Source organism: Onychomys torridus, chromosome 9 (assembly GCF_903995425.1).
Source record: "Onychomys torridus chromosome 9, mOncTor1.1, whole genome shotgun sequence".
In the NCBI taxonomy this organism is placed as follows: Eukaryota; Metazoa; Chordata; class Mammalia; order Rodentia; family Cricetidae; genus Onychomys; species Onychomys torridus.
This window is the reverse complement of record NC_050451.1, coordinates 8,421,491-8,440,949: the sequence shown is the minus strand read 5'-3', so window position 1 is coordinate 8,440,949 and position 19,459 is coordinate 8,421,491. Positions and strand designations below refer to the sequence as shown.

General features: G+C 46.5%; 1 protein-coding gene across 1 annotated transcript in view; it reads right to left on the bottom strand.

Moving 5' to 3' along the window:
* Positions 1–19,459, bottom strand: part of Grid1 (glutamate ionotropic receptor delta type subunit 1) — a 712,681-nt gene that overhangs the window by 565,452 nt on the left and 127,770 nt on the right. The window contains exon 3 of the mRNA XM_036198833.1: positions 13,333–13,617. Coding sequence (XP_036054726.1) covers positions 13,333–13,617 — 285 coding nt within the window. The remainder of the gene's footprint in view (positions 1–13,332; positions 13,618–19,459) is intronic.

Sequence of the window (19,459 nt, the reverse complement as noted above, 5' to 3'; positions counted from 1 at the left end):
CAACATAGTATGGCTGGGGCTGCAGACATCATAGCTCAGCAGTTAAGTGCACTTGCTGCTCTTCCAGGGGACTGGAGTCCAGTTCCCAGCACTCTGGGGGAACCCACACCCTCCTCTGACTTCCTCTGGGGCCTGCACACACACACACACACACACACACACACACACACACACACACACACACACACAGAGAGAGAGAGAGAGAGAGAGAGAGAGAGAGAGAGAGAGAGGCATTCATGCACACATGCACAAACACAGAATAAAATAAATCTTTTTAAAATATAGGCAACCCTATCTCACCTGCTTGTGTACTGTGCTAAGTCTAGTACCCTCATTCCCTTTGGAGAGGAAGATGAGGATGTAGGGAGCTTACTTTTCAACATGACATTTTTTTTCCAGCAAGAACACCATTTTGGGCATTACTTACAAGATAAACCATTTCAAAGTCAAAAATAGAAATAATCTTTCTTCATATTCCCACCATCCTAGAAACACAAGGTACCCCAACATCCTACATTGTCCCCCACTCCTGATCAGCCAGCCCTCTTCACTTCATCGGGGCTCCCGAATGCTCGCAGAACTGCACGAAGAAACCAAGCAACTTTGCGATTCATTTCATAGCCTCTCTCATAGATGGTGTCTAGCATACGCTGCCAGGCCAAGGGGACACTGATCATATGTGCCTGCTTCCTTCTAAATCTCCAAGCACTAGCCATCCACGGGCCACAGGAAGGGGGCTGCACAGACATGTGATGCTGAACTCAATGGGCAGCTATGGATGTCAGACATACAGGCCTCACCAGGCAAGATCCCAGGACCTTTGCACCAGACAAAGAAACTCCCACAGAGGGAGAGTCTAGTGCTCTGCCATCCCCACCTAGAATAGGAAGTTCCAGGCTGGCATTGGCAAGGCCAAGTGAGGTCTGCCTGAGAAACAGCCAAATAAACTCTCCTCTTCCCCGGCTTCAGAGGTAAGCAAGAGTCACCATCCACTCTGTCCTCCTCTAAGTGACATCTTCACTGCTTTTTGTTCTGCTTTCCTGAACACATGGCCATGGGCATGCCCGTCACCCTCCCAGCCAACGCAGCGCTGTCACCTGCAGCCAGGCTTGTTTTCCGAAGTCTGCTGAGTCTGAACCTCGCCATCTCTCCCAGCATTGTCAGAAACACCTACAGATCAACTCTGGATGTGTATATTAAATAAACGAGTGAATGAGCAAGGAGAAATGAGGCCAAAACAGTCACATGCAAAGTCAAAGACACGTGTCCGAGTTTCTGTGGCACGCCAGCCCTTAGACAGTGAGGTTGGCCTTGGCTCCCGGCCCTCCTACACACATCTCCAGCCACCAGTCCAGACTGATTGTAAGGTGACTCCCAGCAAGGAACTGGGTTCCTGGAGGCTGGCAGAGGAGACACAATGGTGCCCATGACCCCATCAAGGTGGGCCCCTGCCCTCTGGTGCTCAGTGACTGCATCGCTCCTACCAAAAGACACTTCGATGGGACGCTTGCACCATAATCAAAGACACCTGGTTTCATATTGCTAGATTAGCTGGCCAGCAAGGCCTCCCCCACCCTGTTCCCCTGTATTCCTCCCTACAGGCTGGGGTTACAGATAGGATGTGTACCATTGCATCGGTTTTACATGGGTGCTGGTGCTAAGAAGAGAACTCATGTCTCAGAGTAAGAACTTTGCCCACTGAGACATCTCCCCAGCCTCTCACCCTGACATTTTTACACAGCTTTCCCCTACACCTTGCTCCCCACTGTAATTCAGAATACTGTGAGCCTTCAGGGACAGTGGTAGGACACCAGACTCCAGGCCTCCCAGAACCCTCTGCTCAGTGTCTGAATGCCTACCTGACCATTGGCTGAGTGCTCTGAGCAACCTAGCTATGAGGGGGGAGCAAGGAAATGAGAAACTGTCTGTGACCCCAGAGATCATGTCACTCTCACATCTACCATTTCATTTCAGCTCCACGAGAACCCGCTGAGGGAGGCGTTTTTATTATCCTCACTATCAAAATGAGAGAAATGAGAGAACAGAAGCCACCAGCCTGCCTCAGCAAAGCCAAATCGGGATGGAACCAAGTCCCTTGAGAGTCACCACGCGGACCATCCGGACCTCAGCGGCACCATTGCCATCAGACCGTGATATCTGCAGAGGATCTCAGCAGGGGGAGTTGTCAGCCTGGGGTTCTTTACTGCAGAATGTGGGAAGGGTGGGGTGCTTCCCTCAGGTATTTCCAGATGTGGTAAAAGGCAGGTACTATAGTTGTAACTGGAAATCTCAAGTAAAGAAAAGAAATGCTTGGGTAGGGCAGAGCGCAATGGTAGATGACTTACCAATCTCATGCAAAACTCTGATCGATCCTCAGCACCACAAAAGAATACACTTCTTGGAAAAGTAAACGGACAGTGTGCCAGATCAAAATACTAATTAATTCACTCACTCACCAAATATTTAATGTGCACCTACTAAGTTCTAACTGCTATACTAAATGGTACAAATGCATCAGTCAACATCGCAACATTCAAATCGCACCTGCTGCAGGTGGGCAGCAAGAATATGTCCTCTATTGTCAGAGGACAACTGGAGTCAGTAACAGCCAATTGTAAATTTCAAAACAGCTAGGAGAGAGAGAGAGAGAGAGAGAGAGAGAGCGAGCGAGAGAGCGCTTTGGTGTTCCTAACACAAATGAATGATGAGTGACATCATCATTTTTGGGGGACTATTCATGCCAGGTAACAGATACTCCTATTACTCTAATCTGATCATCAAAACATCATATACATGTGTGTAAATGTCACATGTGCCCCACAAATAAATATAATTCCATGTCAATTTCAAATAACAAATTATTTTAAAATAAACTGTTTATTGGGAATTCACATTTTAGTTAGATAAAGACAGACATTGAAAACAAAGTGGAAATGCAGCCCCAAAGTGGAGGAAGTAGCCTATGGATGTGGGTAGGGAGTGTCCTGGGCAGAGGGCACAAGCAGACATCAGTCCTGAGTAGGGCTGTGCCTGGAATAGCTGAGGAGTATCCGGGGGCTTCAGGGGAGACAGTGAATGGCAAGTAGCTGAGCAGGAAATAGCCCCTATGCAAAGACAGACAGTGGCCACTATGCAAAGACAGTGGCCATTGCGCCCAAGGGATAATGAAAAGTTCCAAGGGTCACAGAGGACCTTTACATAAACAAGGAAATATCTTAGGGTACTCCCAGACTTTCTGCATCCACAGGTATGGATGATCCTAAAGGTATTTACAGTAGAACATTATTTTAAGGTGTGTTACTTTTGTTTATGTTGCATTTGTTTAACTCTGTGAAGCTGTGTTACTGCACCTGTCTAAAATACCTGATGATCTAATAAAAAACTGAATGGCCAATAGCAAGGCAGGAGAAAGAATAGACAGGGCTGGCAGACAGAATAAATAGAAGGAGAAATCTGGAAGGAAAGAGAGAGGAAGAAAAAAAAGAGCCAGAAAAGGAGGAGGACTCGAGGGGCCAGTCACCCAGCTACACAGTGAGCTACAGAGTAAGATTTACAAAAGTAAGAAAATGGGGAAAGCCCAAAGGCAAAAGATAGATGGGATCATTTAAGTTAAGAAAAGCTGTCTAGAAACTAAGCCAAGCTACGGCCAGGCATTCATAAGTAACAATAAGTCTCCATGTGGGTGGTGGGCCCTCAAAGAGCAAGAACCAACAACAATAGGTATTTAAGATATTTTTTGCTCCAAGTAAGATCCAATGTGTCTCCATAGTCCTTACTCAGCCACATAAGTGCCCAATAGCAAGCAAGAGAAACCAGACATCTCAAGTTTCTTACAGTCATATGCCATCAGCTGGCATCCTTTTTCAAGAAGTAAAGAGAAATCTCAAATCAGAGGTTCTTGCCACACTGCTTGGCTAAAAGCTGGGTGTCCTAGAACACAGCTTCATTTTTGTTGCTTTGTTTTCTAGTCTTGATTTTTTTTTTAAACATGTGTACATATAGTCCAGACTGTCCTCAAACAAGCAATGTAGCTGAAGCTGATTTTGAGTTCCTGATTCCTCTTCACCATCTCTCCAGGGCTTGGATTACAGGTGTAGGCAACATACCCAAAGACCACAGCTTCTTGCCCTGTAGGTTGTTATCCTAAATAGGGCCACAAGAAAACTTGGCAACAGTAAAAGATTCTTAGATGCACCACAACCAAAAATTAATTCAAAATCCAACATGTAAAGCACCCAAGATGTTCCTGTAGCACTCTCCATGATGGGTCACACAGTATCATTAATGCCTTGGTTCCAAACACACAGCACACGCACTCCATCACCCTGTGTAATGTCAAGGACCATTACCTCAGCACCTCATCCCAGATTCAAGACTGCTGTAGCTTGTTGCAGTGTTCTGACTGCACCAAAGAAGGTTTTCTCTCTGTGGAGATGAACAGCTCAATGATGGAAAGCCCAGACTTACAACATTCCTCTACACTCATTCTTCAGCATGCAAGAATAAAACTAGTATAACTTTGGATTCAACAGCATTGGGGTATTTGGTTTTGAAATTGCTGTTGGAGTTGACTTGAGTTTCATTTTTAAAAACATTAAATGAATTTTTGGCTTGGGAATGGGATAAAATTTTCTCCTTTTCTGAAATGCCCATAAACATACTTCTGCCATTTTGTACCATATGTATATCAAATGGCTCTAGAAGCATAAACCAGTAAAAAATGAAGACACTTATGAACTCTGGAAAACACTGGAAATATTCTATGTCCTGTAGTATCTAATATTCAGTTAATATTTCTTCATGTAACAATAATTATCTCAGTGTACAAATCTGCCTCATCTTTAATAAATGGTAAAAATCTAGGCATAGCAAAAGATGGTTTTAAAATAAATTTCTTTGTGGTTTATTATCAGTAAGTGTTTGATTTGCATGACTATTTTATATACCTGTATACATTTCTCAGACAAAAAGAGGTCATGCATGGAAAATGTTTACAAAGCCCTGGCCTAGCTGTTCTCTGACACCCACTACTCAGGTCACGAGAAGCAAGCCATGGAAGGCATGGCTGACCCTGGATACAACATACAACACAACGTGGATTGGACATAGCTGAGAACTACAGCCCACTGGTGCCCTTCTCACACTTATTAACACATCCTGCCCACTCTTCTTCTCCTGCGCAGGGGGAGGCGAGACCTGGAGGAGTCATCTAAAGGGCACATACGTCCTCTACGGAGCACGACTATGTATCATGAGAAAACGCAGAAAGTCATGATCCTGAGACCCCTTCAGGACCTAGATACATGGTGAGCATATGCAAGAGCCAGCACAGCCTCATGGACCCCTGTGGATCCATGCTTGCAGCAACCATCTCCTCACACCCCCAGATGCACTCTGGTCCCTGACGTGAGGATAAGGAAACTCCAGAGCTAATGAACTTGCATCTTCTGGCAAACACTACAATTAACACACTGCAAAGTGCAGCTGCTTTGTAATTAGATTGAGGAACAAACACAAAACACTTGTCCTGGGAAAGTTACTGTCAAACTTCTTCTGTAGGTTTCCTAGCAATTAAACTCACTTGCTCATTTCTTCTGGAAAAAAAAAGTATTTATTACTTCCATTTAAACTAATGCTGTAATGATCAGGGGTATTATTCATGAGATCTCTTGCCATTGCGCTTGAAGCCGCCAGTCTGCTCTGTCAGGGCTGGCACCGAGACGCTGCTGGCAAGAAGCATCTGTTAGAACAGCGTGGCTTCTCGGCATCCTCTTTCTTCCAGGGAAGTTTACTATGGGAGGGCACTAGGGGTAAGGCCCAGCAACTGTCAATCTGGCTGTCCAGCTGAGATGTGGTGTCCCACGGAGCCACTGGTGCCCTGGAGTGACACTTTTGAGAACATGCGATTTGACTCCAGCTTAGGGCAGGGACTGTCCACTACAGATGACAGTGCTGAGTCCAAGTGCTCTCTGTCAATTCCAAGCACCAAGAACACTACCAAGATACAGCTGTGTTCTAGGCTGCAGACCAAGTCAAGCCAGGAACTCAACAACTCCCTTGAGGTTTGGCATGCCTCCTTTGGAAAGCCAGGGAAGTATGGGCCACAATTCAGCTATGATGAGTCAGGTTCCTGCGTACAGGGTCTCACTGAGTCCCCAGCACACAAGAACACAAGGCTAAGCCCTTTGCATGAGCAATTTAAGCCTGCATGCAGATTGCATCCAGTAGGGTGATCAGAGAGGTTGCATGATTTGCCCAATGTCACAAAGCTATGAAGACCTGGGACTAAACCCAACCAGACTGCTCCAGGGCCTAGGCCCCTCACTGCTAACCTCAAGGACGATTGTCTGCAGCCAGAGAGACAAAGAGCCAAGTCCTTTGCACCAACACTGTCCTGAGAGCCCTGAGTCTGTCCCCACTGCTGTGACAGAACAAAGCTGATCTCTGCCACTCTTGGTTCATACTCATTGCCATCACATGGACCACTTACCATATGCCAGGTACTCTGCTGCCTGCTTTACCTTTTGGCATGGAAACTACAATTACCTTCCACAAAAGCAGCAGCCAAGGGTTCAGAGAAGCAGCCTGAGCAGTCAGTGGAAGGGGCAGAGGGGTGGCCATCTATACTTAACTTTTATTTCTCCACTTATTTTTTGCACTATATATAAAATTCAAACGATAACAAGAAACCATTCAGTGAAAATACATGTCCCAAGCCACTAAAACAGTGTTCTTCCGGAGCCTGTGTGTATGTGCTGAGGTGCACACGCCCCACCATGAGTCTGTGCTTGCAGAGCGACCCTCTATTGCTATTGTCAGGTGACTGCCATCTTGAAACTGTTGTGTTCCACTGCATGTACACATAATAGAATATTTAGCCAGGGGGCTAAAAATGGACATTAAGATTGTTGCCCCTTTCTGCTGTGACCAACAACACAAGTCCTCATGCATTAACGAAGACTCTACCTGCGGTGTGCTGGCCCCAGCTTCGCCTGAAGCAGGTGTCCAGACTTTGGAACTCAGACCTGGCCACTCACTAGGCACATCCTGGAGCCAAGTGCACACACTTGTCCAAGCTTTGCTTTCCTGGTATGGGGCAGCACCAGCCCACCATGCAGGACCACCGTGGGGCTGCTGTGACAAGCTCCCTCTTGCCATTCAGTATGCAGCTAAGGAGCAGGAGCTGGGGTCACTGGGAAGTTCAGTGTGGACTCTGGGCCTGGGGTTTGTCTTCAGATGGATTACAGTTCCCACCCATCATAGTTTTCTCCATTTTGTTTGCAACCAGTGGGTCTGAACCAGAAGCAAGGGCCAGAGCACTCCATTGATAAATATAGATATAGGATGTCTGTCTCCTTTATCTGCACTTACATGTCTATACTGGGTATAAAGAAGCAGAATCCAAGGACACAGCAGAGGTAGCAAGCTCTGGAACTGTGGCTTTCCCAGTATTTGTATCTGGTGCATGAGGCCTCGCAATCTCTTCTTCGCTGCATCCCTGGCCGCGACCTGCAATCTAGACGCACAATCTATAACCCATGCACACATTCCATCCTCCTCTCTGCTGCTTCCCGCTGCCCCCGGCTCCCTCACTTGCTCAGCTCCTCCCTGCAATACTTCTCCCCACTCACTCCAGGACCCACTGCCCCTTGCTTGCCTACCTTCCACTTGTCCTTTATGCACCTGCTTAAACATCACCTCCTCCAGGAAGACCTCACTAACCTCCTTGCCAAAGAATGTGATCAATGGGTGTGCACCTTTCTCAGACACCACTAAGAATTAGATGGGTCCTAAGTCATAGCAGTGCCTGAGAAGGAATGCTGGGTTCAGCTGCAGGGACAAGTGAATGCACAGAAACATAGCTCAGGCTAGGTCCCTCCCGTGGGCAGCCTGCTAAGGAGACAATATCATCTCTCCAAGCAGAGAATGAGATTTCAGCAAGAAACTATGACATGAGGGTAGGGGAGGGCTTCTTAAATAAGACAGGCAAGAGAGCTGAGCATAAAAAAGATGACTGCATTTGACAACAGTACAATACAGACCTTCTGTGTATGAAGACAAGCACCTGACAGAAGGTATTTGCCACACTTAACTCACCGAAGAAAAGGCTCGGCGTAAAAATTAACAGTTACAAGCAAGCATGTCATAGAAGAGAAAACAAAAATAGCCTGTGAAGATGTGAAAAGACCGTATACAGAAGATGTAAATTAGCACCAGAGTACAAGAACACTTTGCACTAGAATCCTCCACTACAGGCAACAGGAGATGTCGATGAGCCTGGGGACTTAGAGAAGCCTCGTACATGGCAAGAGGCCGTGGACACAGGAAGGAACGTGAGCGATGAACTCTGTAGATGTGAAGAACATAAAACATGCATTGATCCAGCAGTCCAGTGACTCTGCTCCTCAAAATAGACCCTCAAAACTCTTCACAAACTCCCAAGAGATAAATACGAACATGCCCCTACCAGCACTGCTTGTGATACCAAAACCTGGAAATAACCCAAATGTCCATTAATGATCAGATAGATAAATTAGATATAATGTGAGGCAATAAAAATGATGAATATATCTGCATGGATAGAGCTCAGAGTCCTAGTGGACAAGGAGAAAAGCAGCCACAGAAGCATGATTACACATGTACAAGGTTTACAAAGCAGCTGGCCAAACATCTATCACAGATCCAGAGTGATCACGTAAAGCCAGGGATTGGCTAGCACACAATCAAAACAGCAGTCCAGTCCTCTCACAGGATAGAAAACGATCAGAGTTGAGGGCATGGGAATCCCTTATAAAGCTTTTTTTTTTTTCTGGTTTTTGTTTTGTTTTGTTTTGTTTTTTGTTTGTTTGTTTGTTTGTTTGTTTGTTTTTTTTTGAGACAGGGTTTCTCTGTGTAGCTTTGTGCCTTTCCTGGAACTTACTTTGTAGACCAGGCTGGCCTCGAACTCACAGAGATCCACCTGCCTCTGCCTCCTGAGTCCTAGAATTAAAGGCATGCACCACCACTGCCCAGCTATCCCTTACATTTCTTAACCAATTGTGGATTCCAGGGATTCCTTTGATCATTATTAATATTTTTGGTTGGAAATATGCATTTCAATCATGTATAACTTCCAGTTTTTAAAGGGTGACTTGAAGGGATTGGCAAGGCAGCTCAGTCAGTAAAGTGTTTGTTATACATGCACAGGAACTGAATTCTATCCACTACACCAATACAAAAAGCCTGGGAAGAGATGGGAGGCTAGTGGCCTAATCAAAAGAGCCCTATATCCCAGTTAAAGACCTTGTCTCAAAAACACAAGATAACAACATCTGAGGATGATCTCAAGTCATACATACACATACATGTGTGCACATACCTTCATGCTCCTGCACATGTATGCATACACACACACACACACACACACACACACACACACACACACACAACCAGAGCTTGAAGCATCAAGACAGAAAGTTCTCTACTCTATTCCACCCAAACTTTTGGTATTTTAATGTTGTGGATTTTCTAACCCAAATGTCAGTTTCCCTTCCCTTTTCCCTTGTGCTGTCACAACAAGCACACGCGTGTTTTCCATGGAATTGTACCAAATGGCACCTCTCATATTTTGTAAACCAAATACACACAAACTCCTCTCTCATCCAGTATTAGTCACACTTCTGTCATCATAGTCAAGTACCTGAGGCAATCCCCATGTAAAAAGAAAGGGGTTTTTTTTACTTGTCGTCTTGGACAGTTAAGTTCAAGCCTCGGTGCTTTGAGTCTCTGGAAGTACAACGGTCATGGTAGGAGTACAGGACATGAAATGTCACGCCCCATGACCTCGGGTCTTCCCTCTAGGACCTCCCAACATCACCCCTCCCGGACCAAGTCGTTAGCATATGGGCATTCAGGGGACACTCAACATCCAACCTGATGGGGCCTTCCTGTAAAATTCTCTCAGGGCTTTCCTGCTCTGATCTCACACTTGATGCAAACGGCCAATCCTCAGGTCCTACCAGGGGAAGACATTCCCAGGGTTACAGAGAGACAGAGAGAGAAATGGGGAAGAATCAATCCTCACACCCCCCCCCCCAAGGAAGGGTCTGTGTGGGACGAGCACCAAAGGAGGAGCTGCTCCCTCAGGCACGCTGGGTCCATTCTAGGCCACGCTTCCAGCTTGGCAATGACTCTGACTGGCTGGGCACCAGAAAAGAAAGCTAAAACCTAGCAAGAAATGGGATGGTGCCTTGCTAAGTGCATGGGCCTTAACACCGAACAGCATCCCCTGAGCCTTCTGTGGTAAAATGGAGCATAAATGAAATAACATACACAAAGATTCTTACAGAACAGTGCTGAAAAGTCACCATATCCTTTTTGCACACTTTGCTTTTTAATTGGGCTCATCTGAAAAACATCATCACAGGTGCACTGGCATCGTGAATCCACCAGGGCACATAGACAGTACACTGCCTGTGATGCTGTGGGATTCACCACATGCCACTCTGAGGGCAGAGTGCATTCTGAGTGCCATCTGCCCTAGCTCACCAAATGCGATTCCTGTGGGCAAACAGGCTGGGGTATTCATGAAGGGAATAGTCAGGCCAAGCAGCAAGAGTCAGGGTAGAGAAACTTTTATAGGCACAAACTAGCCTCAAAGGTTGTCATGGCCAGGCTGAGCAAAAGCAGCAGCAGGGTTCCATACAGGCTGCAATAAAAGCTGTGACCTCCAGAGCAACTGGCGCCAAATCATTCAGGACCCTGGACAGCACCATCTGCCCGGGGCTGGGTGAGGACCTTCATCAGCTCACTTCCATGCCTCACCACAACCAGCAGGCGGCTTCCAGTCCCTCCCATACCATAGAAGCCTCCCAGCACCCTAAACATGGTTTTGCATTACTGAGCCCACATACAGCCTCTGCATCCTCAACACAGTGATTCATCTGATGGAAACTGTTATTCACTCAGCATCTTTGTGGAATTAATGATAAAGGGCAGACTAGCCAAGAACTAAAGCCAACTCCAAGAAAGGTGGAAGAGCATCATGTCAGAACAGAGAGGCACACTTTGGGGGCTGTTCCAAGTTCAGAGTTGGGGGGATGAAGAAGATGGAATAGAACTATTTCTGCAAGATGAATCATTCTTTCTAGCTCCCTACCCCATCCTAGATCAGATGTCTGACCACCAGCGCCCTCATCTTTCCCCACATCTCTCCTTTGTCTTTTTCAAAAAGTATTGTACACTCTCATGTCTTCATCCATGAATTTGTCCTTCACATCGTCCCAGGCACAGGGCTGAACTACAGTGAGAAGAAAAGCAAATGGCCTGCTCTTCTGGGCATGACCACCTCTACATGAGTCCAGTGGACATCAGAGACAAGTCCCCATGAGTGGCAGGCTAAGCCAAATGGACTGCGGACAGGTGAGCACGTGACTAAGATGACAGTTCCACTGAACCAGGGTGGGGAAGACATCTTTCCTGGAACATTGGCTATGTGAGGTACATGGAAGTGTGAAGTATGAGAAGACAAGATAGGGTCTGGAAAAGTGCCTCTAGGCATCACCCAGTCTTCAGGAATCCCAGAAAGCCAGACAGTGAGTGGGATAGAGAACTGGCTTTCTGTGCCCCCACACCCCTGCAGCTGGGGCTCCTCAAGCTGCCTCCAAAGGCCCCAAGGAGAATGGTATATGCAGGCCAGAGACATGAGGAATGATGGCACCAGAGAGGAGCAGGATCCAAAGGACCTGTGAATACTAGAGTACAGCATGCCCCCACCCTGGTGGTGCCCACACCTCCCACAGGGCTCAGCATCGACAGGAGGACTCCAAGGTTTGGTTCCTGGGGTAAGACCTGATTTCTCAGAGATGCCTTGGAGCACACCAGTGCTGTTACAAGGTCTCCAGCTCCTCCCATGGGACCTGAGGCTGAGCAAATGTCAGAAGGGAAGGCCAGCTCCTGGGCATGCCAGCAAAGTCCCTGGAGCCTTGAGCCACCCTTGTCCCCACTACCAGCACATTTTTATTTCAACACAGTAACTGTTTGCTCTTTCAATTCTTCCTGGAAGGCTCCAAGCAGTTTATTTGTTCAAGCACCAAAGACAGCATCCCAGACTTAGGGAAGCAAAGTATTTAGGCAAATGCAAACATATGCTGATTTCTTTCTTAGTTACATTCTTGGCAAAGGGATTATTTCACCAGGAGACAAAGTTGAACTTTAAAGGGCTGCATAGTTCCATCAGAACCTCAGCTAAGGGGGTTTCCAAGCATCACAAGTGCCCATCAACTTTGAACAGGTAATGGGGTGATTGTGGCTATAAAGGTGTAGCGTAGGGGTTCTTAAGGGAACCACTTTGGATCCTGGCTACTAATCACACAAACATGCATGTAAGATAAAACTGCAGACATGAATCCATACCCCCAGAAGACTGGACTGGACATACACAGAAACTGGTAAACTATGAAAAGCCTGCAGACTGCACCCGGGTCAAATCCTAATTACGACATTGTGCTACAGCTAAGCAAAGTGCTACACTTAGGAAGCCTGGGTGAAGGGCACGTGAGCTCCTTCTGCATTAGTTCTCATAATGGCACGTGACAGTCAACGATCTCCAAATAAAACCTTTCTGAAGCACAAATCATGGAAACAATTTCAATCTCAGGACTCAAACTGATCTGTTTACAGAGAAGCTTTCTGCAAACAGGAAGCTGTTTCTCCGAAGCCCACTTTTGTGGTTTCCTAACAAGTAAATTATGCTGACTTCCTCAGAAGAGGTCTTTCAGGAAGCCATACACAGCCATACAGTGTCCCTAGGCCCACCAGCTAAGGAATGCCTCCTTCTGCTCTTTGCCCTGGCCCAAGACCCTGAAACAGGGCAGACCATGGTGAATGTAAATAAAAAGCCAAGGCTGGACCACCATCCAGCAGGAGGGGTACCCTTCAGAGGAGAAGATGCCAAGAAGACCCAGCAGGCAGCCTCGACCACTGCCTGTATGCAGCTTTTCAGATCCCTGCCAGCAGTTTATTAATATTTTATTGAAAATTCTAAGATGATTCAAACTTCAGCTGTCATGATAAGGTGATGTTGCTAGGCAACTTTAGTGCCTATCTACATACAGATCTGTTTTTGCAGCTCTTCTCCGAGTCACAAAGCTCAAGGCTGGGCCCTACCACTCCAAGGGAAACTCAGCCCAGACCACCAACATGGATCTATACCCTGACAGCACCCCAGTACTGGGTCCCACGGTTGAAGCCTCTGGTGTTCAGGCTATCAGCACCCGGCTGCCCCTGAAAGCAAGCCTCAGCCCCGCCCCGCCCCGCCCCCCCCCCCCCCGCCCCACCCCGCCCCGGACTCACCATACTCGCTGTCATAGAACATGACGAACTTCTGCCAGCGCAGTTCTGTCACCAGCCTGAGCGTGACATCATTGAGACGGACGGGTGGTCTCGAAGCCAGTGTGTAGGCCTCACCATCGGGGCTAGGGTTCAGGTGGCAGGCAGTACGTGGTGAACCCCCAGGGTTGCGCTGGACAAAGAGGTGTGGGATGTGCATGGCGTCTGTGAGGGACTGCAGGGCGTTGGCAGATGCACAGCCTGTGGATGTGACCAAGGCCAAAATTCCCTGGGTCATGAGGTCACAGGCTGGAAAGAAAGGAAAAAGACAGGGAGAAATCAGCACAGGGGGCACCGCTGCACGGGCATCATTCCCACAGCTCCACCCAGCAGCTTGTGCCTGTGACCCTGAGATGTCTCCCCACACACAGACCAAGAGCCTGTCCCAGGCAGGCCAGCTCCCAGACAGGCCAGCAGCTCTCCTTAGTTCGTTGCTGACAACCATAAGTCACCATGAATACTGAGAACCTTGGTGAAACATCCGGCTATACATCTCAGGCCCATTTAACAGATGAAGAAAGAAAGAAAGTCCGAAGTGGCAGGATCATTTGCCCCAGACTAGTCAAAGGAGGGTGGTAGAGCAGGGAATCCAACCCAAATCTCCCTGATTCACTAAACAGAACTCTCAATTAGACACTGTTTCTCACCTTGGGGCCAGTAGCCAAAATGCTGGGGAAGAGCCAAGGACTCATGCTGGGGAATCTTTATGTCCTTTGTTATGACAAAGAATACAACCTGTGCTCTGCAATTGTTGCCTGAACTGAAGTGCTTGAATCTGTGAGACCTGGCTGACATCGTGATGTCAGGAAGACATATACTTACCCCAGAAGACCCTGAATAGGGAAAGGAAGTAGGCAGGAGTCTCAGTCTCCTGGCCAAGTCCACTTGAGTCCTATCATAGGAACACTGGATCAAATCCCAGATGAAGTGGTTGGCTCCAAAAGCCCAGGATTGTTTAAAAGCCACTTGACAATCACAAAGGAAGATGCACCCATATTTCAGGCAGTTACCAAGGGCACAGAGGAGAAAAGAGATGGAGATGACAACAGCCCTTTCTGGGACTAACACACTCAGGAGCCTAGACTTTCCAAGATACCCAGTGATTACAAGGGGCACAACCGATAGCCATAAGCTCACACCTTTTAGGGACATCAGAGCAGGTAGGGAGATCCTACTCCCCACACCCCAGCTCCCTGAACCAGTTTGGAAGCAAGCATGTCTTATGAATGCTTTGTGTGATGGCAGGAATGTGGGAAAGCAGATGCGGTCTCAAAACACAGCCTGTGGATGGCAGCCAGCCATCTGCTGCACGCAGTAGGCTTTGAACAACTCTGACAATGCAGTTCCTTCGTGGGAGCCCTGGCGTTTATGTAACGCTTCAGACAGGGCTGAGAAGGAGGCGAAAACAAGAGAGCTCACCCCAAGTGGAAGGAAGGCTGGAAAATATGTGAGGAGGGGCGTGTCCTCTTCACTGTCTGGCACCAACAGCAGCTGTGCCCAAACTAGGGCTTTTGCCCTACACACTGAGGAACATCATAGATGATAACTCAGGCCCCAGTTCCCAAGGATTCCTCCACTTCCCATGCCAAGGGCTGGAGTTGGGTAAACCAAGGACATGAGGTCTCTCTCAAGCATCTCATAGCCACCCAGTTCTGCCCTCCATCCTGGCTTCACAGAAATGCAATCACATTGTGCCTGTTTAGAGACATCCAGTGAGGACTAGGGCGATGTCTCAGTGAGTGTGTAAAGTCCTTGCCACACAGTCATGAGGAGCTTAGTTCTGGTGCCTAGCACCCACATACAAAAAAACAATGCATTCCTCAGTTGCCTGTAGTCCCTTGAGCTTCCTTCTCCATCCATGTTAACATGTCTATTGGTATAGTCCTTGTTCAGCTCATGTTCAGGCAGTCAATATGAGTGTAGCTTCTAACATTCCGAGGATCCACAATCTCAAAGTAAACTCCCTGTTCCTCTGGCTCTTACAATTGTGCCATCCCTTCTTTCAGAATGATTCCTAAGCCTCAGTTGGGTGCAGGAGTTATGTAGACCTGTCAGTTGGAACTGTGCTCCACAACTCTGTGTTTTGATTGGTTGTGGTTTTCCGTAATCATCTCTATCTGTTGCAAAACTACAGGCAACTAAGGAATACTGAGAAATAGTCTTCCTCAGGGAGAGCACACCAATTTGTTATCCAATACCAAATGGTCAGCCCTGTAAACATGTACATACAAATAACATTGTACAGACTTAGCAGGTTGTATGTGTGTGTTTAGAAACACACATCTATAACAACAATTAATGAAAAAGAAAGCCATGAATTTGAAATAGAGCAAGGGAATGTGTATATGAGAGGGTTTGGAAGGAGGAAAGAAAAAGGAGAAATGATGTGATTGTATTATAATCTCAAAAAAAAATCCAATTTTTGAAAAGCCAACACAGTGGTGTACACCCATAATCCCAGCACCAGGCAGACAGAGACAGGAGGAACGCTGTGGCTTTCTGAGCAGCCACACTAGATAAGTGAGTGACAGTCCAGGTTCAGTGAGAGACACGACCTCAGTGACAGAAGCCAACATCTGATGTTGACCGCTTGCCTCTACATGCACTCACACACATATGTGTTCCACATGCACACATGCGTGTTCCACATACACACATGCGTGTTACACATACTCACATGCATGCCTACCTGGGAGAAGTCTTGAAGGCACACCATGCCTGCACTTTGTGCTCTTCATTCTATCTCTACATTCTAGATTGCCCTGCCCCCTCAGCTCTGGAACTCAACCTCATGCTCATTCTTGCTTCAGGACTAAGTCAACCTTCCCAGGCTGGCCAAGGCCTTCTTCCAAGATCCCCACACAAGATCTCCCTGCCACAGTACTACACATTGCCTCTATAGCCACCTGACCCTCCTAGAGACCCTCAAGCTCAAGGAGGACATGAGTGACCTCTGCCACACTCACCATTCACACACACACACACACACACACACACACACACACACACACACACACACACACACACACACACCAAGCACACACAAAGGGCAAAAAGCATGGCAGCTCATAAAGATTTGTTCAAGGAGACTGTGGATCTGACGTTTTCATGCTCTGTGGTCCTCAGTCCTCTCTGGGCACCTATCCAGACCTCAAGGACAGTGACAGATCCTAAGGCAGAAGACGACACTCAGTGGTCCCTGGAGAACACTGCAAACTCTCAGAAAGATGCAAATCGGTGTGTGGTTATGGCAGTGCTATGCACTGGCATCACACCTGGCCTTTACAGCCGTGCACCAAATACCACAGTAATGGGAGGAGGTACTTGTCATAAAAAGGTACATGGAAATCACACGAAAATACATGTATTGTGTATTTTACAATATCAATTAGGTAAAATTCAATGTGCATGAAAGAAAGATCAGAAGGAAAAAAGGCAAAATGTTCAAAGCAAAAGCAATTTGGGAGTGCTTTTCTTTTTTTTATTTTCCTATATTTTGCCAAAACTTCATGCCATGAATAGGTACTTGACTTTTAAGAAGCAAAAAGAGTCCTCCAATAGTGGATAAGCAGGAAAGCATGGAGGAAGGAGGGCTACCGTGTGAGAATTCCCTCTGAGCCAGACTCCGTTGAGTATTTGATGCGTGTGGAGCCATGTTGTTCTCATTATAGCCATTTAGGAAACAGACTTCTATTTCTGCTTCTCAGATAATAAAATGAGAAGCCACATAAGCATTGAGTGATGGGGCTAGACTAAGGTAAAGTACCAGTCCATTCCCATATTGCCAAAGACATGTTTGCAAAGCTTCTGAGACATGGTCAAGAGAAAAAATTTAGATGCAAAACTGCATGCTGATTACAGTGTGATAAAAGCATGCCTTTGAATAAGGCAAGAAACACATGGCTAAGGCACCATGATAGTGAATGGGTTGTTCTTTGATTCATTGTTTCTTCAATACTAAGACATTGCATTAAAATCTTTTCAAATAAATTGAACAGTCCAGGGCTTAATGGTCCAGGAACTCCATCTCCTGCACCCTTCCTACAAGCCATCAGTCACCCCTGGCTTAGCACCCATCTGCCCAGCTCCCTCTTAAGACACCACCTGAGTTAGTTCTATTGTAAGCCAGCTCCCTAGTGCATATCCACCAAGCTCTGAAGTCACAGAACTTTGAGCCTCAGTTTTCCCATTTGTACATACATGCCACTGAACACCAAGGTTTGGTTCCTGCCCTCCTATTTCATACATATGTCAAACACACCAATGACATGCGTGTCTCTCCCTGTGCACTTTGGATCTTCCCAAGACACATACTCTATGATTTGGCAAGTAGAAAGAGAAAGGCTTTGCAGGATGCAAGAGATGTAGTTAGCATCAGAATCTCAAATGAAGGTTTAAACCAATAGAAAGGGGGAAGCTACATGAGTAGGGGACAACATGATTAAGACCCAGGGACTGGGAAAAATTGCTCACCAGTAGACCTTGGAATAACATAGAGTCTCCAAAGCACAAATTCCCATTTTATTCATCTGGTCAGCAGCCATGTGGCCATGGGCACATGCCCTTTCTGAGCCTCAGTGTTCTAGTCAATGGAGATGAAAGTCTCTACTTACTGTTGTAGAATATTATATTATTATTATTATTATTATTATTATTATTATTATTATTAATTTAAGATGTGTTACATTTGTTTACGCTCTGGAGTATTTGTTTAATGATGCAAAGGTGTGTTGCATTCTTTTATGTCGCATTTGTTTAACTCTGTGAAGCTGTGTTACTGTGCCTGTCTAAAACATCTGATGGTCTAATAAAGAGCTGAATGGCCAATAGCGAGGCAGGAGAATGGATAGGTGGGGCTGGCAGGCAGAGAGAATAAATAGGAGAAACTAAGAGGAAAAGAAGATAGAGCAAGAGAAAGAAAGAGGAGGACACCAGGGGCTACCACACAGCCACACAGCCACACAGCCACACAGCCACACAGCCAGCCACGGAGTAAGGGTGAAAGTAAGATTACAGAAGTGAGGAAAGGAAAAGCCCAGAGGCACAAGGTAGATGGGTAAAGTTTTAAAAAGCTGGCGAGAAACAAGCCAAGCTAAGGCCAAGCATTCATAAGTAAGAAAACGCCTCCATGTGTGATTTATTTGGGAGCTGGGTTGTGGGCCCCCAAAAAAACAAAAGAGCAAACACAACCAACAACATTTTGGCATTCCAACGTGGGGCTAAAATAAAAGAAAATCTAACAACAACTTACACTGACTCAGAAGGCCAATCCTAAGAGCTTTCTCCACCCTGCACACAGAAAGGTGCCAAAGAGACATCAGTTTTCTTCCTCCCTATCTTCCCCCATCAGCACCTACACCCAAGTCACGCCCAGGACCTTAAGAATTATTAGTTATCAAGGGGTGTGGAGGCTCATCCCATCACTTTGGTGGCTGAGGCAGAAGAACTATCATGAGTTCAAGACCAGCCTGAGCTACATAGTGAGTTCCAGACTAGCCAAATCTTACACAGCAAAACTCTGTCTCAGAAGCCCCCTTTTAAAAAGTCACCTCTGCTTTGGGAAAGAGGGAAACAGAAAACAGGTGACATGAAAATATTAGGGAACCAACTATGGGAAAGGAAGACAACCTGCAGGAGGAAGCAGAAGATGGAAGAAGAGAAGAAGTAAAAGAAAATGCTATGATGAAATGTAAGCTAATTTCAAGAAGTATTTTTTTACAGAAAGTAGTAGTCATCAGATTTAAGAGCCACCCTGCCACTCCCCACCTGTGCTGACAGCCTCTTCATACAAGGGGCATGGTGGCCCCTCATATGACCACCCACAACACCAGTGCACTCTGGAGCAGGGAAGGTTATTAAGGCTGGAAGTCTCTCCCAGGCGCTAATGGAAAGGCCCATGTGAGTCAATTTTCAATCCACTGTGAATGGTTGGCTAATTGGGGCACTGTTGAAATGATGATTATTTGGAGGCTTCTAACATAAAAATAATAAGATCAAAATATATCAGATCAAAGCCAAATCAGCTATTAGCTTAATCAAGGTTGCGTGAGATGGGATGTTACACAATTCATACAGTGCTTATGACAGGATG